This window comes from Magnolia sinica, chromosome 6, assembly GCF_029962835.1.
Source record: "Magnolia sinica isolate HGM2019 chromosome 6, MsV1, whole genome shotgun sequence".
Taxonomy (NCBI): domain Eukaryota; kingdom Viridiplantae; phylum Streptophyta; class Magnoliopsida; order Magnoliales; family Magnoliaceae; genus Magnolia; species Magnolia sinica.
The window spans coordinates 8,242,809-8,265,590 of NC_080578.1; the positions used below are offsets into that span (position 1 = coordinate 8,242,809).

A 22,782-nucleotide genomic window follows, 5' to 3' on the forward strand; every position below is an offset into this window, starting at 1 on the left:
AGACTCGCGCGAGTGCCAAATCGTGACACGTGTGCGACATCGAAGCCGCTTAAGGGGGCCGCGCCACAATAGTTTCAGATGAAGCTGATATTAGGATGGATCTCAAAAATACAACACTTTGGGCCCTATAAATGTTTCAACGGTGGTTGTGATGGATCCCATGGTTTTCTGTGGTGGGTCCACTTGAATTTTAGATTATCTCATTCTGTTTTCAATGCCATAAAACGATCTACTAAGTGCTTCAGTAGCCTTTTGGCAACACGTGGCAAAATGGGGCGCGGATTGGATACTGAGCGCTTCAGTAGCCTTTTGGCCACACGTGGCAAAATGGGGCGCGGATTGGATACTGACAAGGTCAGTAGCCAAATCGCTACTGAAGTGACGTCACCTATCTCCGTGGACCCCACCATGATACAGGTATTGTATCCATACCGTCCAACCATTTTTAGAGATCGTTTTATGGCATTAAAAATAGAATTATATAGATCTAAGGTTCAAGTGGACCCCACCATAGAAAATAGTGGGGACAGTGACATCCGCCGTTCAAAACTTCTTAGGCGCCACAATAGTTTCAGATGAAGCTGATATTTTTGCTTTCACTTCAACTATCTATATGTTAACTTATGAAAAGGATGGATCTCAAAAAAACATCATTTTGGGCCCTCTAAATGTTTCAACGGTGGTTGTGATGGATCCCACGGTTTTCTGTGGTGGGTCCACTTGAATTTTAGATTATCTCATTCTGTTTTCAATGCCATAAAACGATCTCTAAAATTTTTTGGACGGTATGGATACAACACATGCATCATGATGGGGTCCACAGAGCTTGGTGACGTCACTTCAGTAGCGATTTGGCTACTGACCTTGTCAGTATCCAATCCGCGCCCGCTTAAGGGGACAAGCCATGTGGATGAGAAGCAGATTGCGTGGTGTGCCACACATCGCCGACCTTGGTGATGTGTTGACGTCACCAAGTCCTGTGGACCCCACCATGATTTATGTGTTATATCCAAAATGTCCATCCATTTGGAGAGATTATTTTAGAACATGAGCTTAAAAATTAGGTAGATCAAAATCTCAAGTAGAACACACGAGAAAGCAGTGGGGATTGAATGCCTACCATTGAAAAATTCTCCGGGGCTACAGAAGTTTTGGATCAAGCTGATATTTGTCTTTTCCCTTAATCCATGTCTGTGTGACCTTATGAACAAGTTAGATGGAAAATAAGCATGATGGTGAGCCCTAAGAAGGTTTCAACGGTGGTCATCATTGTCTCCACTGCTTTATGTGGTGTGGTCCACTTGAGCTTTAAATCTTCCTCATTTTTTTATCCTTGCACTAAAATGATCTCTCCAAATGGATGGATGGTGTGGATATAACACATACATCATGATGGAGCCCTCAGAACTTGGCGACGTCAACACACCACGGAGGTCGGTCCACCACGGACATCTGACGCGTGCAAAAGGGGTACACCTCCATGCACATGACCCGCATGATGAGATTTTTACACTTGGTGGGCCCCACTTGATGGGGCGCGCCTCTTGCACGGCTTGGATGTCCTTCACAAGTAACACCTTACCAGAGAGATGGAGCTGCATTCTAACGGTTGGCGTTGATCAATCCTCCACTTATGGTACAACCCTGGCCCATTGTTTAGCAACCCACCGTTGATATAACAGGTAGGTGGGTCGCAACGGCCCGTCCGTCCCAGTCAGCGGCCCAGCTCTGGATAGGATGTTCTATTAGGTTAGCCCGTTTACCTGACTTGGGCTTGTCATGCATGGCCCAATCCATATTCGATTGGTTCGCGCTTGGATCATTTTAGCCTGACCATGCCCGGTACAACCCAGTCAAGACCCAAGTTCATGTCTACGTGTGTTCTGTTCTAGATATATGCCGTTCTCAAACATTTTTTAAGCCAGGATTGGTAGGACCCAAGCCCAACTTTTTTTTGTAAGGCTCGGGCTTGGGTCTACTGTGGTAGGACCATTTTGGGCTCGGGCCTTTGGGTTATAGAATCAGACCGGGTCTGTGTAGAAACAAAGAAACGTTGGAAAACAAATAATAATAAATAAATAAATAAAGATCGACTATTCCAATGGTATCTTCTGATGGAGGAAGCGGATTGCGTGGTGGGTCACACACCACCGACCTCGGTGCTATGTTGACGTCACCAAGTTCTTTGACCCCCACCGTGATGCATGTGTTATATCCGCACGTGATGCATGTGTTATATCCGCACCGTTCGTACATTTGACAAGATTGCTTTATTGCCTGATCCCAAAAATGAGATAGATCCAAAGCTCAAGTGGACCACACGACAAAAAATGTGGAGACAATGATTCCTACCGTTGAAAACTTCTTAGGGCTCATCATGTTATTTATTTACCATCTAAACTGTTAATAAGCTCATTTGGACCCAGATGGTCGAAAAAAAAAAAAAAAAAACATCAGATTGATCCAAAATTTCTGTGACCCTCGGGAAGTTTTCAATTGTAGACGCTCAATCCCCACTGTTTTATGTGGTGTAGTCCACTTGAGCTTTATCTCTCTCAGTTTTGGGCTCAGGCACTAAAACAATTCGCCAAGATGGGCGGACTATTCGGATATTACACATACATCATGGTGTGGCCGTAGAACTTGGTGACGTCAGCACACCAAGGAGTTCGGTGGTGTGTGGCACACCACGCAATCCGCTTCCGGGGACTTTTGGCCAGTCCAACCATGATTTCATACTAATATGAACCGCGCTGGATACCTTCTAATGTTCACCAACCTAGAGCCACCTGGGTGGATCTTGATACCTTCTAATGTTCACCAACCTAGAGCCACCTGGGTGGATCTTTCATGAGATCCACCCCATCCATCAGGTATACCACCCCATTCCAACCATTGAATCTAAAAATCATAATCATTCAAAACTTAAATAGGCCACACTAGTGGGAATAGTTGGGATTGAACGCTGATTCTTAGTTTTGTGTAGAACCCAGGAACGATCATGGTGTTTATATGCCATCCAATCCATTATTGTAATGTGTCTCATCGGGATGGAAGAATTAGGAGTCATTTGGTTGATGATAAACGGTTGTAATAGGTGGTAAATGGGTACACATTGGCAAAATGGTCGTTTGGTTGATAGTAAACAGTGATAATTGGATTCTGATGCAAAATCATGTGAATTGGAATCATATCAAAAGTCTAAGAATTGGATGGCCCACCCAAGGCTCAAATTTTCTTTATTTTTGGCTACATTATATTTCAATGGGCTTATTACAATTATTATGTCATATCATATGTCACACATGCGGTATTAAGACTGATTTACTTAATGCATTCCATGTATTCTGATTACAGGCATCCAAACACAACTGGAAATTTTCAACTCACATCAAATCCATTGACCATGTGATTAGGATTCCAGTGTATTCCGTATTCCAAATACGAAACTCTGGGATGGCCAATTCGAGTGGTGAATCATATTGAATTTGGCATCAAGGCCTAAAAAGGGACAGAGTACTGCAAGTTAAAGGCATTTCTCCACGTCACAGCTAAATCCCTTCTAATCCCACCGCCCAAACAGGCCCTTAACATTTCGGTGTCCCACATCACCGTGGCCCCAAACGTACTTTGAAATAATCTCACCCGGCATGTTATAGTACCTGATGATCTTCTTTGTTACCACACCGTTCCAGCTGGGTGTTTGTACAGTTCTCTCAATGTGGGTCTTCTTAATGTATGGACCATCGGCCAGGGGCCCCACTAATATGATCTGAAAGCCCAAAAACTTACTGTTTCAAACCTTGTGGCCCATCGTTGCGTAATACTCGATAACCTATGTGATTGTGATTGCGATTGCAATGCATAGCCACGCAGCTTCAGAACTTCAGTTTGTACAAGTGGGGCCCATTGGTCAATGATACAGATCGTTACTCTCATGGTTTCACTATGGACCATGGCCCAAAATCTCAGAGGTGGAAGTATGCCAGCCGGCCGTCCGACCCATGGCCCATCTTTTTTACCTCAAATAGAGGAAAATGATGGGATAACAAGGCGCTTCTCAGCCCAAAGGCCTACATATGCCAACCTAGTACACAATAATCTGGCAACAAAATCAGACCCATCAACTCCATGGTGGACAAAAAATGTAAATAGAAAGTGGACATTAGGATCAATGGTCCGCACTCAACTGCACATGAGATCAGTTGCCTGGCCTAATATTTGGGTCAGATAATCTACAGGACAGGGCCACCTCATGCATGGCTACAATGTCGTACTCGCGTGTCATGTTAGTCATCTTCATGGCTACAGGTAGTAAATCTATCAAAATGGTAGTAAGGTTTTGTAATTTTCATCAGACGGCAACTAAGAAAGAAAATTGTATTATTATATAAAAAGTTCAGCTCTTAATTGCAAAAGATAAACAGATGGTAAATACTGCCACCAAGAGCGAAAAGAAAGGATACAGTGAGGTTTTCTCCTTACAGTCATGCAGCATGTGCACCACAAGTGCATTTTACACAGGCATCTGAAGCAGCAGTTTTTCCTAGAATCTAGAGTATCATTGTTGTGTTGGCTTCCCGGCATCCAACACAGCAGTTTTTTCTAGAAACCGGAGTGTCCTTGTTGCATTGGCTTCGGCAGATGAAGATAATGTCCGATCTCCACCAAGCAGATGGTTTTCAAACATGCCAATAACAGAGGTCTAGCTCCCACGGTATGTAGAAAAGGAGAATGGTGAAAGCAGAAGGGGTACATGAAAATGTTCTGCTGTTTGCGACTCCTTGATCTCAAACACAATAGAGACATAAGGGAAGAAGCCGGATGGCGAGTATTTGCCAGTGTTGAAACTTATCCGGTAAATCCCAGGGGTAATATTGTCAATGATGCCCATCAGAGCCCCGCTCCGGCCATCAGTGTCTGTAACCGAAGATCCTTGAAACACCCACTCCCCAGAATCCTTCTTACCAAAAGATGGGCGATGTTGAGCACCAGCCCACATCTCCAACTGTACCTCGATGCCAGCAGCTGGACGCCCGCGGGATACGTCCAAGACATGGGTTGTAATTGGTGGACGGCTCCGACCAGAGACACGGGATGCTTTTGTAGGAGAAGGGTCAGTGGCTGCAATCAAATGTGCGCCGATTACACTCAAACGATCTTCTACAGTTTAAGGATAAATAATATCAATCATTTTATACATTGATCCCAGAAATACAATGCTTACAAGAAAATACCCTCTCTTTTTTAAAAGGTACAAGAAAAGACCATTGAGAAATGCATCTGTATACATGCAAATGTACATAGATACATGTGTAGCTTGGCTTGAACCTTTGTTACATCCTTAACATATGCATACAAATACAAGCATCTATACAGATGGCATCAATGTAGGGTACAATGCAGAGAATGAATGAAATTTATTTTTTTTCCATGAAGTCGGGAAAATGAAGAATGAACTTGAGAGTTGAGACAATTACAATACAATACAATACCAAAAAAAAAAAAAAATCATTAAAATCACTAAGAGTGCTGCAAAGCAGGTTTCAACTTACCAATCAATTGTAAATGACAACTTTTTATTTATTTTATTTTATTTTATTTGAAAGGTAATGATGAATTTATTGAATGAATGGCCAAAAGGCCAAAGAACTAAACCATCCCAATTGCTACAAGAAAGATCACAACCACAAGCAGGAGATAACAAAGCCTAATCTCTTACATCCATTTTTGCCCTGTTGAAAACCCCCTCCATATACCAGCTTAGGTTATGAAAACACCTATTGTTCCTTTGCCCCCACAGTGCCCATATACCAGCAAGTAAGGCGTCCTTATTCTCCTCCCTCTTTTGCCTACCACGCCCAGGACAAGTCCGGCGTAGACTTTGGCATCACCCAAGCCATCCTGAATAGCCAAAAGAAGCCATCCCATACCCCCCTCGCAAACAAACAGTGGACAAAAAGATGGTCCACCGATTCCTTGATCTACCAACATAGAGTACAAACATTGGTTATGATCAGCCCCCTCTTCTGCAAGTTAACGATCATGAGCACCTTGTTCCACACCCACTAACCATGCAAAAGCTACTACCTTGAGGGGGTTCCGTAGGACCACAAGTACAATGTATGCATATTAGCCACTTCTGAAAAAGATCCACAAAGCATTTTGTAAAAAGACCTCACGAAAAAAGCACCCTGATCCATCCCCAAGCCACACCAATGAATCCAGTTCCAAAGAAAGCATCAAACAGTTAAGGCACTTTGATTAGTTTATGAATTCCTCCTCCTCTAGCATATCCGACATGGAAAAGTCCACACCCCTCCTGAGCCAGTAGACAAGAAACAATGAGCTATAGAAATTTCCATATACATGGACACAAAAGCTAACCTTTGAACTAATGTAATAGTCTCCTCCCACCCAATCGAACATCCTTCCAGAATCTAACCACTCCCGTCACCCATAGAGAACCCCATCCCTTCCTTCCCACCCACCCCCTCCTGAGCCAGTAGACAAGAAACAATGAGCTCTAGAAATTTCCACATACGTGGACACAAAAGCCAACCTTTGAACTAATGTAATAGTCTCCTCCCACCCAATCGAACATCCTTCCAGAATCTAACCACTCCCATCACCCATAGAGAACCCCCTCCCCCCACAAAAAAAAAAAAAAAAACCAACTAGCAATCCCCTTTCACCTTGTACAAAGATGACTTCTTCATCCACCAACCACTTACCTCGACACCGTACTTCCTTACCATAACATATTTCCACAAGTTTTACTCCTTAGCAAACTGCCAATGCCATTTACCCAAGAGTGCCTTGTTCGTAGTCCCTAGCTTCCTTATTCCCGCTCCCCCTTACTCCATCAGTTTGAACACATCCTCCCACTTCATAAGGTGAAATCTACTTTCTCCTCTGCTCCACGCCATAAGAAATCCCTCCTCAATTTCTCCAATTTCTTCAGCCCTCCTAAGGGGCATTTGAATAGCAAGAAGAAATGGAGCAGGAGATTTGAGAGAGCTACTTTGATTAGAGTGATCCTCCCGACTTGATTAGAGTGATCCTCCCGACCAGGGACAAATGTTGATGCTTATAGGATGATAATTTCTCCTCAAACTTCTCTATGACCTGATCCCAAAGATGCTTAGCGGGTTGCCCTATACAAATTGGTAACCCCATGTACCGAATGAACCAACTTTACATCCAAAAACCTCGGCCAAATTCTTGACTTCCTCCTTGGATATTCCTATTCCCAGCATTTGCTTTTCTGGATATTTACCTTTAAACTTGAGACCACTTCAAAGCAACAAATGATCCTTTGCAAGCTGTCCACCTGAGATGCCTCTGCGTTACAAAACAGGATGGTGTCATCCATGGATTTAAGATGGGATGCCTGAGGTTCTCCATCATCCACCTTAAAGCCACTTGTGAACCCCCAGCGAAACCCCCTTGTCCAACATTCTGCTAAGAGCCTCCACCACCATCAAAAATAGAAAAGGCAATAGCAAATCCCCTTATCTGAGACTCTAGAGGATTTGAAAAATAAAATAAAAATCAGTGGCCATTAACTAGGATAAAAAATCGAGCGGACCTTATGCAAACCTGAATCCATCTTCTCCACTTTGCCCAGCAACTGACAGCATATTACTTGCACAATACTCAAAAAAGTAAATGAAAGTAAGGAAATTTCCCCAAGAGGTGTGTTTCCATAGACACTTTGGCTCTAGAATATCCAAAATTGCACAAGCGTTTTGAAAGGCCTCCCTCCCTCCTGCCTCCTCTCTTCTTGTTCTTCTTCTTCTTCTTCTACTACTACTACTACAACTTTTTTTTTTTGAAAGGCAGACTTCTTACAATGTATATATAGAAAGGCAGGGATGTGTTTTGACTTCTAATGAAATCCAAGTTGCAAGTGAACTGAGGCCAGGCATAATGAGTCTGTCGGGAATTGATGCAACCACCAAGTCCCCAGGTCCAACTGGTTCCCTTCAAACAAAAATAGATGTGGCCATGCTTTAATCCTTGTGTAGTATCAAAAATATCACAGAATCAGAACCACTATAAGCAGCTGAAAAGAACATAACAAATCTGTAGTCCTCTAAACTTAGAGTATGTCTTAAATATTATACAAGTCTGAAATACCGAAACATGGGATAAAATCAGCATCATGTGTGTGTTGCATAAAACATGAACAAACAAAGGCAAAAACATGGAGTCAACATGACTGAAGAAGCCATGGTAAAGGATATCCACTAAAGCATACATCCCAGTGTAGACATTCTGCACTAAAAAAGATTGCCATGTGGACAGGCAGATGCACAAAGAAATATCAGTTGAGTTGACAAGCCAAAAGCATGATGACATCAAGCATGTGGTTTCTGAATCATCAAATCCAAGTAAAAGAAAGAACAGATAAGAAGCACCTTTTGGTTTCTCTGAAAGGACAGCAGGATGCTGAGTAGTGACTGGAGAAGTTGTTTTTGCTTTAGCTGTGAAAAGCTTGGCAAGACGCAACTCAGTTACTTTCATCTGCTCCTCACCCGCTATCTCAAGTTCAACTATCGGCCTGTTGGGGTACCGTTTCTATAACAAGACAGTGTGATTACAAGAGCTAGAACTTAGTAACAAATGCAATAATCCTTTAAACTCACAATCATACAGGGATGAGATACTTCATGTTAAAGGGAACAGATCTTTCCACAGTTTTCAAAGTGACAAAGTCAAGCAAACCAGCAGGCTAAAAGTGCAGGCAACAAATCAAAAGATAAAAAGTGACACGGAAGTAGGACAGCAAGATCAATTGAATATTTTACAATAAAATAATATACTAAGCTTCACAGTCAAGCTAGATTATGGTTCGAACCCTGTATCTGAACCTCCCAAACATAGGATGGAATCCATGCCATTGTTCATCCTTTCAGGCTTTCACATATTACAAATGAGAATGTCATAGTTTTCCAGGACCATGGTAGCATCAGCATTTGTCTGATGCAATTTATTAGATGCTACCTTTCACAAATTGTTCTAAAAATGCTCATGAAATGAATTGTGGATATACATCTTTCTCTGGCATAAACCATTCTACACATTGCAATACAAGAGAAGACAGTTTAAGCAAGAACCATTATCTGACCTTCAATTCAGCAAGTATTTCTGGTGAGCTCCTCCCAGATGCACATATAAGAAAAACAAATCCAAACTTCTGTCTATACAGAGCATTCCATTCAAAAAGTTCCTGCAAAACAGGTGATAAATAAGTATTTACATCCACCAAATTGCATTCTCACCATACAGATCCACAGCAAGGTATCTGTTTACTGTTTAACCAGAATCCAGAAAGCATTTACTATAAGGCTCAGTTCCCAAGGAACCAAGAGAATAAGAAGAAAAAAAAGCTCAGACTTGCCCAAGACTCGAAACCCAACACGCCCAACACAGCTACAGTTGTCCTTGACCCGATCAACCAGGAGCAAACATAGTTGGCTGTGAATTTGGCATGGGCCCACTAGCACCAAGGCTGATTTTTTTTAATTTATTTTTAAAAATGGTCTCCAACAATGTTGTAAACATGGTCTGCCTAGTGATGATTCATTTTGAGCTAGATTTGATTTTTATCAAATAACTAACTGACAATATTTATTTACCATTTTGAAATTAAGGAAAATGAAATTGGTGTTAGACCATTTTCAAAGTTCAAACAGACACCATTTGGGCATGATAGAATGTAATTGCTGTTTGAACCATTTCAAGTAATGTTCAGTAGTATTTTCTATACACACACACACACACACACACACACACACACACACACACACACACACCTGCAAAGTAGAATCGGTAGCAGTTGCCAGAGCAGTTGATTGCTCTCCTTTGCTCCACCTATAAATAACCAACACTTGATCATCAGCACTTCTAGAATTCTACAGCGTTACAAAGAAAATGGGAGGCAATTACAGATGACGATGATGGATAGCAAGTCCACAGTTCACGAGAGTACTTGATAAAATGGTTTAAATCCCAAAACATCATCATCATCATCATCATCTAAGCCTTATCCCAATTAACCAGCATCGGCTACATGAATCTTGTTCCGTCATTCCACTGTATTTGGATTCATGATGGAAGTTATGGCGTAAGTCTGACACTGGCTGCCAACCTAACGCAATGCTCGTCCTTTATTTGGGCTTAGGACCAGCAACGAAAGCACAAAACTCCCACAGGCATGATGTAATAGACTATTACATAGGTTGATTACAATCAAGTACTATTTAATAGTCTATCAAGTTGGTGTAAATAACAAATATGAAAATAAAAAGATTTTAAAATCTTTACAGTTGTCAAGAAATAATGGTAGAATGCAACAAGCCATACATACCCATAAAGAGTACTACTGATCAGCTATAACCAGTTGTATGTTAACTTAACCTACAGCCAGTTTTTATGAAAAATATTATGTAATGCACAAGGAAGCAGTCGACAACAGATGGGATCCAAGGAAAGGAGGAATCATAGGATACTTGGAGGAATAAGATATTCTTCTTTTTACAGCCCAGACCATCCCAGCAGGGTAACATTTCTGCAATGCAGACCGTTCATCTGATGGGCCCATTACTGATAGCAATCATAGCATGTCACAAAGATTTTCTCCATCCACCTAACTGGCGGCATGCAACTGGATGGCTTAGCCAACAGTCCAAATTCAACAGTGAAAGCAAATACATAAGTGATGTGTAAGATTTCCTGATGGGGGAGATTTTCTGGATAGTACCCATTCATGATGGGACCCATTAGATGAAATGTCCGGATCAAATAAAGGTGTGACCCGTTGCCCCTGTAATCTAATTACCTGTAAAACCTTTACTAGTTGAGGATTTTACAGGCATCCAAACCACCCCTAGAAAAAACTGAGAATTCTTCATTTTTTAAGTGAAATAAAGAGGCGAATACTGTTAGCATTTATCTGTTTATGGGCCACATGGACTACAAGTATTTCTACATCCGGATGACCGTTGATTTAGAAGTTTTCAACGTGCTGGTGGGGGCCCACTAACTTGTGGCTGTATTACAATTTGAAGGCTTGGCACACTACACGTAGTACAAAATTAGAGAATTCAAACGAGATCCAATAACAAACCCTAATTCCTCCTCATTTCAAAAATACAGAGCATCCAACGATTCAAAAGTTAAAATTAAAAAAATAAAATAATAAAATAATAAAATAAAACAGATAGAGAAATAGAGAGGGGAACGTAACTCAGCGCTCGTCTCGGTCTTCTTGATCGAAGAAGATGAGTCGCCGATCTGCGGATGAGCAGCGAAGGCTTCGAGCCATCCGTTCACATCGACCTGCAACAGAGAAATGAGGGATCTTTTCTCAGAAATGACAGGATTCAGGTGAGCAATTTGAGGAGAGAAAGGAGAGCAGATTGGGAACTGACTCTGTTGCGCCAGATCTCTCTTGCAGCTTCCACCGCCTGTTCGCAGCTCGCGAAAGGCGCGGCGCGGGCCATCTCTTTGGCGAATTTGGTGCTCCCGCAGCAGGACAGGAAGTCCGTCTCGTTGATAGCTGAATCCATGGGTTCGGCTCTTCGGTGGTCTCGCAGTCGGTGAATTGCGTCTCTGTGTTCTGGTGCGGGGCTTCTGCTAATGTGAGCCGTCAGGAATCGAAGGTAGGGCCATCTCTCCACAGTGAGGTTTTTTTTGCAGATGAGGCCCCTATGATTCCTTAAATTTGCAGATACCTCCCTATTCTTTCTCATCTATACAAGTGCAAACGAGTACCAAATAGTAAATACCCTCTTAATTATACCTCCAAAACCATACTTACATGTATTAAATTTGACAGAAATTGCATACCTGTAAAATATACAGATACCACTATAACGTATGTATCTAATCCACACCATTCATCCGTTTACCATCTCATTTTAGAGCATGAATGCATAAAATGAGTATGATCTCATGCTCACGTGAACCCCGCCACCGGAAAAGGGGGAATAATGATCTCCACTGTTCAAAACTAAAACCTCCCTATGGTCCTGTTATCCAATTTGTTTATAAGGTCACACAGACATGGATGGCAGGTAAACAAAAATATAAGCTTGATCTAAAACTTTTTTTGCCCCATGAAGTTTTCAACGGTAGATGTTCAATTCCCTCCATTTTCCTTTAGTGTGGTCCACTTGAGCTTCAGATTTGCCTCATTTGTAAATTTTATACTAAAATGAATAGATAAAACCGATAAATGGTATGGATAGACACATACACACGTACATAACAGTGGGCCCCACAAATTATAGTGGACTCATTCTATCTTTTTCTCAATTTTAGCATCATAGCATTTCAAATAAGAGTATGTTGTCAACATCAAATGAAAGAAGCAGCTAAAGTGAACTACAATGGTGAGTAATAAATATTCACTAATGTAAGGTCCGTGATTTTTTAGCCATGTAAAATTCCAAATTAAGTAAAATTAAATTTAAAATTTATAATTAATAATAATAATTGAATATTTAGCATGTTGGTAAAAGCACTTTCAGAGGAAGATAAGTCAAAAAATTGACTCCTGATGTCTTGATATTTAACTTTTTGCTAAATTTTATAAAGCTATGATGAAATCTGTTAGACCCATAGCTCTTTTTATGTTTAAAGAGGGTACAGCATGAAATTCTTATAGAAAAGCTTAAAACTTAAGAGCAGCAAAGAGAGAGGGACAGTAAAGGAGAAATCCCACCCGTAAGTTTTTCATCGTTTTCTTTTTTTAAATTTTTTTGTATTTTCATTTAAAACTCTAAATCTAAACAATAAACGAGGTGGATCAACCTTTCATCCATTATTTTGACTAAATGGAGAGGTTTTGAAGATAAGAAAACAATTTTGCACGAGATCTCATATTGTAGGATATCAATTTTGAGAAATCCAGCCGTATCAGCTCAAGACAATTCAAACCGAAGGATTTTAAGTTCGAATCATGTTAGGGCCTTAAATCATGGAGTGATCTGACTGTTGGATTTCCCACAACGATTAATGGATGGTTGGGATGATGATAAGCTATACTATAAAACGGTTTCAACCAACGATTTAGATCCAGGATAATTCGGATTTGAGCGATCCATTGTTTTTCCAATCGTTGATTGAAAAATCAATGGATGGTTTTGGACTTCAAACCCTTGAATTGATTGAGTCATAAAATGATAAGGGCGTGTTTGGATTCATGGCCTAGGTGGTGTTGCACTGTGTTATGAGTTGGGTCGTACGTTATCCAATGTTTGAATAGGAATTAAAAGCGGTTGTTGACGACAGACCCGAGTACGTCGTCGAATCGCATTTCAATAACCACGCGTTATCTCGTGTCAGTAAGCAACGCATCGTGCAGTGCATTGTAGTCATTGCACTGCACCGCCCTGCGGCGGAAAACTAAAGACGGAAGCTTTCAATCATGCGGACCATCAAAGCACATACTCCATCTTTTGCGCAGATACTCCCTCCCTCATCCATTCCCTTCTTCCTCACTGCCCATCCTGCTTGAGAATATCATTTCAAATCCAGAAGATCCAAGACATGGGAAGCTTTCGTGTGGTCCTCTTTGTTCTCTGCGAACGTTATTTGGTCGTTTAAGGATCGGTAGATCGGCACGTTGCCACGTTGCTGCCTTAATTCCATCACCGTGAAACTACTACAGCAATCTTCTCACACATTCAGTAGTATCCAGGTATTGCAGATAGGTATTTTTAGTGGTGATGCATGTACTGGAATGTCATTGCATTATTAGGGAAGAGAGGATCTAAAAACGCCGTGTGATCGATCTTATCCCTTGCATGTTAGTCTTCCTTATCTCAGTGTATACCACGATACACCCTATGAGTTGTAGTCGCATCTCTATGGGTGTTGGACAAAGATTTCCTCTCCCTCTACTATGCGGGCAACCCATGCAGTACATCCGAAATAGTGTTTTACAGTCTGTTGTACCACCGTAACATTTCTGCGAATCTGGAGAAAATCTCGTTGATGGATTCACCTCCAGATACTTGTGACATGACTTGTGCATGTCAATGACTAGGAGTAATAATCTTCTTCCGCAGTAAGAACTATATCAGGAATAGCTATATAAGAAAATTTTCTTTGAGCGAAGGAAGAACCACCTCCCATTCCTTCTGAAATACTTTTGGGGTTTCCTCTAAATCGCAGGTGTTGAAGGACAAAGGAGGTAAGATTTCAATCTCAACGTCAATGAGATTTGTAAATGATCATCATTGTTCTTCATTTTTTACGTTTCGTACGCAGCATATAAGAAGACATTCTTTAAGATTAATGCTAAGAAATTATGCCTATGAAGATGAACTTTTTAATATTTTCGTTTATTTTGAAATGAATATCTACATCATGCGTGATAGTTACTTTAGGAATACTGCGTGTATTTCCATATAGCATCGTGAAATATACATTGTTGTCGGGACTAACTGTAACCCTATCATGCAGTCCAGCCTTGCAAGAGATTTTACCCTTAAAGTTACCAGTACTTATCATTTGAAATTGTTAACAGGTGCGTGGTATACTGGTCAGTTTATGTTAAACTTGATGTAGCTATGAGAATATTGATTTTCTTCTATAATTATTGCATTCTTTCTGTGTGTTGCCCGATTACTATTTCATATTTTGAATAAACTAGCATACAAATTAACTTCTGTTACGTTTGATCCATGAAGGATTATTATTATCTTCAAGGAAAGGTATATCGTGTAACAGATACATTTTTTGTAGAATTTTGTTACGAGTATTATTATAAACAGTGTTTTGGTATTGTTGTACATTTGGGATTTTTCTATTATCGAAAATATTACAAGCAGGGTAACTTGAAAAAGTAACAGATCAGAATACATATCACTCATGGGGTCTCACAGTGATGACTCTAGCAGGGAGGACTCCTCCGATAGTGATTAAAATGAAACAAAAATTATAGCAGCATTAACCGCAATTGCAGCTTCTGCATGTGTTATGGGAACTACTGAATATCATCGTTGATATTATATGAAGTCTTTGCCTCGAAATTGTCATAAAAGTATAAATAGATTTATTAATGGAATCATAAAGAATAGCGACATAGAATGTCTTACACAGCTAAGAATAGGTCGTGATAAGTTCTTTAAGCTATGTTCTTTGTTAAGAGATAGGAATTTGTTGTGGAATTTGTTGTCCGATACAAAGAGATGCAGTTTAGAGGAACAAGTCGTCATGTTCCTTCAGACTATTGGCCACAATGTGCGTAACCGTGTCATTGGTAATCGGTTCGCACGGTCTGATGAAACTGTGAGTCGACATTTCAATAGAGTTTTTGATGTTGTAATAGGCCTTTATCCGGAATACATAAAGTTTCCAAGATTATATACACCAAAAAAAGATATCTGATAAACCAATGTGAAGCCCTTATTTTCAGGTAATACAATGAATAGAATATGCATTTATAATACATTTAAATTGTTGTTTATGTAATATAAACCTAAAAGTCAGCTTAATGTTTCTCATAGGACTACATTGGGGCACTTGATGGCACCCATATACCGGCCTATTTGTTGAAAGAAACATCAAGAACCTTTCAAAATAGAAAAGGTTTCTTGCCCCAGAATATAATGGCAACCTGTACTTTCGATATGAAATTCGTGTATGTGGTAGCGAGTTGGGATGGTTGTGCCTCCAATGCTCGTGTTTTACAAAATGCATTAACTCGTCGCCCTGATTGTTTCCTTGTGCCTCATGGTAAGAAATACTTGTTGCAAGTTTGATATAAATATGTTGTATGGAATGTGGCTAGTGCTTAATATTTATATATTGCTTTTGTAGGAAAATACTATGTTGTTGATGCGGGATATGTCCATTCTCCAGGATTTATGGCAACTTATCGAGGTGTACGATATCATTTAAATGAATTTCATACTTGAAGGAAGTCTGCTAATAAGAAAGAATTCTTCAATTATCGTCATGCTCAATTACGGAATGTAATTGAACATTGTTTCGGACTTTTAAAAGGACGATTTCCTATACTGCGCATAGAACCACAATCCAAATTTAAAACGCAAGTAAAAATTGTTATAGCTTGCTGTGTTATGCACAACTTCATCCATGTTAGTGGTGAAGATGGATTTCTAGAAACAATAGAGGATACTGAAGATAGTATTGAGAAAATTTTGCCGTCTCCTATAAATGTATTTATTGCAGAGGAGGAGCACGCAATGTCTACTGTGACAGACCGTGCGAGAGAGAAATGGACAAAAAAGAGGGATGAGATTGCGGAAAGGATGTGGAATGAAAGCCTTCCTCGAACGCGACAACGACATTAATTTCCTTTTTTAAGTCACTGTTTTATGCTATAACATAATAGCAGTACTGTATATTTGGATAATTTTATCTTTGATGTGTGATGTTAGGGTGTTTGTTTCATTACATTTTCTGACTCTTTATATAGATTATAAAATATGTGAGCACTTAGTTTAAATGTTATTACAGTATGCGATATTATAATCTGCTTGGATCTGTCTAAACCTGTAATTTACGTCTTTGTATTTGGATCATGAGCTTGTATTTCCATTAACTATTACTACAACGTAGGTAAGATGAATTTCCTTCGAAGCTCGTACAAGGTAAGGAAAGATAAGAATGAGACTGTCTCTCGCTCCAAAAGTACAGCTTCACCCAAGAAGATTGTCGCATCAACGAGCACTATATTCGGTACCCCGACAAAGACAAGCTCGACGATACTTTAGAAAGCTCCACCCTCCATGTCTCCGAGTTCCCGCACTCGAAGAACCAGAGAATCTAAGAAAATAGCGCGCATTCAGTGGAGTGATCCAATGGATAATGCATTGGTTGATGCATTAGTTAAGTAAGTCAATCTGGGTCGTAAAAGTGATATTAGTTTTAAGCCCGAAGCCTATAAGGCAACCATTACTGAAATTTTCAACAGATGTGGGGTGGAGTTAGAGAATAAGCATATTTTCAATCATCTCCGAACGTTAAAAAAAATTTATTGGGTAGTTCAGGATATGCTAAATGCCAATGGTTTCGGGTGGGATGCAAACCTCAGTATGGTGGTGGCAACAGATGATATTTAGGATGGCTATATTTTGGTAAGTGAGATTAGCATTTCAATCACCCCAATGTTTGTCCTTATCATACACCTTTATTGTGCAGTTGTTACTATCTATAGCTGATGAATAATCTTCAGAGTTGCTTATATACATATATGATTGTTTTGCAGTCTCATCCATACACCGAGAGAGTGCGTGGCAAACACATCGAGCGCTACAATGATTTGACATATTTATTTGGTAATGATTGTGCACATGGTACATTTGCTAGCATAACGTACTCATCTCCTCTTTTTGGCAAACGCCGCGGTAGAGATGAACTTGATCCTGATGACATGTCTGATGACAATGGAGTTAGACCTGTTCGCCTATCTTCGGATGAGGATGATGACCCTGTAAGTGGTGCGTCATTTCATCCTAATGAAGGATTACAACAACGGTCAAAGAGGATCCACAAAGGGTCTATGGAGACCTCATATGGGTCTAGAAATAGCCAAAGCACCGCTACTGACATATCCCGATGAAGAAAGGGAAAGCCAAGTGATCACATAGGTGATAGAATGGAGGAAATGGCAGAGGCCGTCAAGACCCTTACCATAACAATGGCATAGGGCAAAACTATGACCCGACTACAAAAGTTGTTGGACATACTAGAGGAGGTAGATGGTTTGAGCCACGAAGATCAGGTTGCGCAGCTAGGTTGATGCAAGAAGATATTGTCAGCGCAAGTTTTTTCATCAAAATAGGGCATGAGAGGCGTAAGGAGTGGGTCCAAAAGCTCCTGGACCATAATCCGCCTATCTGAAACTGTTCTGCTTGACTGGAATTGAAAACTTTAACAACTAAACTCTTTTTTTTAAAAAAAATTATTTTTATTTTATATTTTCAAGTGGATTGTGCATGGATATTTGGGTGTTAGATGAGCATCCAACACGCTGCTGGTTGGACTTATTGCAAACTGTTCTTAATGATGGTTGGACCATCATTGATATACCTATGTGGATAATCAGTTTATTCTATTATCTAACTTCAAACAGGATTAGTATTTTGCTCATTAGTGTACGTACAACAGGGGAATTTGCTTCTGAATCAATGCATAAACTGCATTTGTGATATCTACACTGTTACTGTTCTTTGATTGCTTTGAGTGTTCAGTTTGTTTCAATTTGTAATGTTTACATTATTGTGGTTATTTGATTGCCCTGAGATGTTCAGTTGGTTTCAATCCAGGGTGCTACATTTGTTTAAAAGTCCAAGTTTCTAATGTTAATGGTTGTTTGTCTCTTTATGATATCTAAATGATAACAATGCTCTCTCTTGATTATTGAACTTGTACACATTTTATATCAGCAAGCAGGGTACGTATAAATCAACTATAGCCGCAAAAATTCAGATTCCACATTGACATGGAATTCGAATGTCGAGTTATTGTATGATTGTGAAATGTTGAGTTGAGACTACGAATGTATAACTATTGGAAAAATTTTCATGACTGCTTATAGGAAATATCACTCAGATAGTAATTTTTTCAATCATTTTTTTGGATATTGATCTATTTATATAAGCAACAGTCAGCTTACAACATGAATGTTTGACGATTTTAATAACCCCTATTTTATACAGGAAATCATGAAGAAATATTATGTGGTATTTGAGGGAAGAGTTACAAGCCTTTATGATAATTGGGAGGATGCAAAGGCGCAAGTAGATCGATATTCAAGATATAGACATCAGTCATACAAATCGTTCATGGAGGCTGCAACAGCTTGGCTCAACTTTCTGGTACGTTATATGCTTGATAATTCTGGATAGACGAACCATCGGTGGTTTCTTTGTCCTGACTTTTTGTTAATGAAATCACTCATCATTAAGGTCTGAGATTACTTTTTTTTTAAATTTGAAGCCCGATAATTTTATTTTAAAATTCATTGTAGGCCATAAGGCATAATTGTCGTAGTGAGGGACCTTCCAAGAGACGGGAGACTAAATCTTCACGTACTCATTATCCATCTTTAGATGAAGATCAGATTGATGGGTCGCATTTCTTCGTTGCTACCGTTCCGGATGTGAAAGGAGATGACGAGTCTTTGGCTGATGATTCCCTAATATTGAAAGTTCTGATAGGAGGGTTGGTAATATATGTGGTACTCGGATGGATTATTTCAAAATTCATCTCATAGGGGAGGTTTGCAGCGTAATAGGCCTGCTGAAGGAAGTATTTTAACTGAATGAAGGAGATGTTTGTCCCTGCTTCAGTCTTTAATACTGCTACTTTGTTTTAAATTCTGTTTATGATGTAAAACTGAGTTGCCTGTGAACAGTTTTTACATTTTTTTATGTAGTTCTATATTCACTTCCACATTTTTAATTTCGTTTTGTTTTCATTTCGTAAAAGAAATGAACCCTCCAGTGTGTGGACCCCACCACACACTTTCCTATTTAAAATGTACAATGACTGCGGGTCTTGGTCCAAATCATTATATGCACAGTGCTGCGATATTGAGAGGGCCATAAATCACAGCTGGACCACGGTCATGGACTTGAATAAGGAAGGTTGGATATCCACCGTTGAAAGCCCTCGGATAGGGCTATGTTTCACATATTGACCACGTTCATGTGTTCAACGGTGATTCGATATCCACCGTTGAAAACCCCCTGAGAGGGTTATAAATCAGGGGTGGACCACACCACAAAAGTGACGGTGGTTGGATATCCACCGTATGTTACTTCTGAAAGGGTTAGAAATCGCCGGTGAACCGAGCATCAGCCATTGGCGGGTGGCAGGGGAGTAGCCAATCCGTTGCCCTACTTTTTCTAAGGAAAGACGCCGCGATATATATATATATATATATATATATATATATATATATATATATATATATATATATATATATATATATATATATATATATATATATATATAATATTTTGGGCCATGCGCAGAGTCTCTTCCCAAACGTTGTGTGTGAATTCCGCAATAAATACATATACGAATTCTGGTCAAAAACAAACAGTGTGGTAGTTTACCACCTTCAGGACATACACTGTGCTACAGTTTTTGGAATACTGGCTCTATGTTAAATTACAGTGCAAAACAATACTATACGCGAATCCAAACACGCCCTAAGAGATGAAGAAGAAATTCTAAAAATTTTGAAAATCGGATTGTATAATAGAACCGAACTTCAATCGATCAATCGAATAGGTCGATTCTTGTCTAGAGACCTGAGTTAAAAATTCTTCTTAATGGTTTGATTGATCAAAGTCCAGGTTTGACCGATCGAGGTTCCACAAGCGATCTTGATCGATCGAAAGTACTGATCGAGCATGGTGAAATATGTCCAACGACCAAATTATTTTATTTTCAACCTTTCTTGATCAATTGATCAAAGGGTTTAATCGATCGAAGGAGATCAAAAGTGTCCAAAAACTTAATCTTAAAAATTCAAAAATTTCCAATCATTGGTTGATTGATCAGAGGATCGATCAACAGCCATAGATGTGGCTCGATCAACTGACTATATTGATTGACAGTCCCCTATTTAATTTTCAAAACTAATTTAATGAAGTAGTAAGTTCATAATAGATTAATAGTTGGTCATCTTGGTATGATCAAAGGTGGACCCTATGTGATGGAATAGCTTAATTAAACTTGCGATGTGTTAAATCATATTAAAATGGATTTAGAGTCTATATGCCCAAGGTACGACCATTCAACGGATTCGATCCTACCAAGAATAGGTGAGTGAATCCCAACGTGTCTCATACTTGTACAATTAAAATAGATAATATAGTTGTTATAGTTGTTATAATTGGGATGATTGATTTACCTATTGTGTATTGTGATAACATGCTAAGAGATCCTTGTTGTATTGATCCATGCTCTGATGATTATTAATGTGAATTGAATACATGAACGTGCAATTATAAATCTATTGTTTCCTCTCGTACTGAAAGATGTATATACTAACGGAGTATGTTGATACATAGACATTGAGCATGCATTACATGCATCTATAGCGTTCTTGTGCTAATTCTTAAAGGCACTTTTTAGATGATTACATGCACACCTCGTGCCTGGGTTTATGGGGAATCTCCCTAAATGGTTCTCCTAGTAGATTCGCTGCTAGATGCTCACGATAGTTGAAGCCTACTCACAAAGTAGATGCGGGCCTCGCCTATGCCTACCTTTGGTAGAAGCCCGTTAGGTGCATACGCGGGTTGACAAATATTCAACCCAAGCAAGTGAACGATTATCTTACTTGACATGCATTCCATGAGATCTTTGCATACATACTCATGCTTACATACATATTATTGGTTGTTGCTTGTACTATCTTATATTGTGCCGTGTATGAACTATAATCAGTTTACCCACTAGCCCGGCCAACTAATGTTGTGAATCGACAACTATATAGAGGTGAACGAAATAAGAAACCAAAATCAAGTGCCGAAGAATGAGGTCGGGTTGGTGGATTAAACACAGGACCAATGGCTGTATCTGGCAGAAGACAAGCCTGCCACATTGGATGGATGAGTTGTTTATATAGTTGATCAATAAGAGATTTAGTTTTTATTCATTTCAGTTATTAATGTTTAGATTAAATTTGAAATTGTTTATAGCTATGAATTTGTTGAATGACATTTGATATTATAGTTAAATGAAGTCCCAACTGAAGGGGCGTGGTTTAGTTTTAGACTTGTATTATGAAGTTGTGAATGTGATGGGCCTAATAATGACAAAGTGTGTGATTGTGTGAATGTATGGATACTAATTCGATGTGAACTTATAATATATTAAATTACACCTTCAAACACGTGTGTTGAGTGAAATTATGTACACTCGATGTATGAGTCATGGACCGTAACTCAGGTATGGGGTGCATACTCTGTCTCCAATTTTCGAGGTGTGATAATTTATACTGTATTTATTGTGTAAATGAAATCAAACAAGCTTGAGCCGTTTGGATGGGAGTAAATGGAGGTAAATGAGGGGAATTTGGAGTAAATATAGGTAAATGGCATTTGAAGCATGTTTGGATAGGAGTAAATGCATAGAAATGAAATGAAATTGGAGTAAATGGGCTTGCAAAATAAATTCACTTTGCCATAGGGGATTTGGAAGTAAATGGGGGTGAAATGCCTTTTTTAGCTCCTTTAGTGTTGCAAGAGTACACAAAAGTGCCGCTATGTACATGTCTGTCATACATGTGGTATGTTAATGATACTCCAGAATAATCTAATTATCATCTACATCAATAAAATCACACCAATAAAATGATCCAAATTGTTCAAAGGTTAACTATCTAAATGGACAGTTAAAAAATGTCAGCAAGTTGCTTGCTTGTGATCCTTACGGTTGTGGCCCACCTAAGGCTCAAAATTTCCTGTTTTTTTGGCTAAAGTATATATTTCAATGGGCTTATTGTAACTTTTCTATTAAACATCATATGCATACATTGATTTGAGATATTAAAGCTAGTTATGGATATCATATATGTTCCTGTGAATATATTAAAAAATTCCAATGCATTTAAACTTCTCTCATTTACTCTCATTCAAATAAAATATTTGGATTCCAAATATATTTCAGTTACTCCCATCCAAACACAATTGTGTGAGCCATTTACTCCTAGTTCATTTTTCATTTTCCTTCATTTACAAGCTCCCAATCAAACCCTTAAAGGTAATAGCCGTTCTA

General features: G+C 39.3%; 1 protein-coding gene across 3 annotated transcripts; it reads right to left on the minus strand.

Moving 5' to 3' along the window:
• Positions 1-4,366: 4,366 nt before the first annotated feature.
• Positions 4,367-11,774, minus strand: LOC131248168 (uric acid degradation bifunctional protein TTL). Of its 3 annotated transcripts, none has more exons than XM_058248264.1 (6): positions 11,439-11,774; positions 11,255-11,346; positions 9,822-9,879; positions 9,134-9,235; positions 8,424-8,583; positions 4,367-5,124 (listed from the first exon to the last, which is right to left on the minus strand). In XM_058248264.1, the coding sequence occupies exons 1-6, from the start codon at positions 11,757-11,759 to the stop codon at positions 4,706-4,708; spliced, it is 1,152 nt and encodes a 383-aa protein (XP_058104247.1). In that variant the 5' UTR covers positions 11,760-11,774; the 3' UTR covers positions 4,367-4,705. The 3 variants fall into 3 exon arrangements, with proteins under 3 accessions (XP_058104247.1, XP_058104246.1, XP_058104245.1); XM_058248263.1 differs by having other exon boundaries at positions 4,367-5,160; XM_058248262.1 differs by having other exon boundaries at positions 4,367-5,163.
• Positions 11,775-22,782: the final 11,008 nt, after the last annotated feature.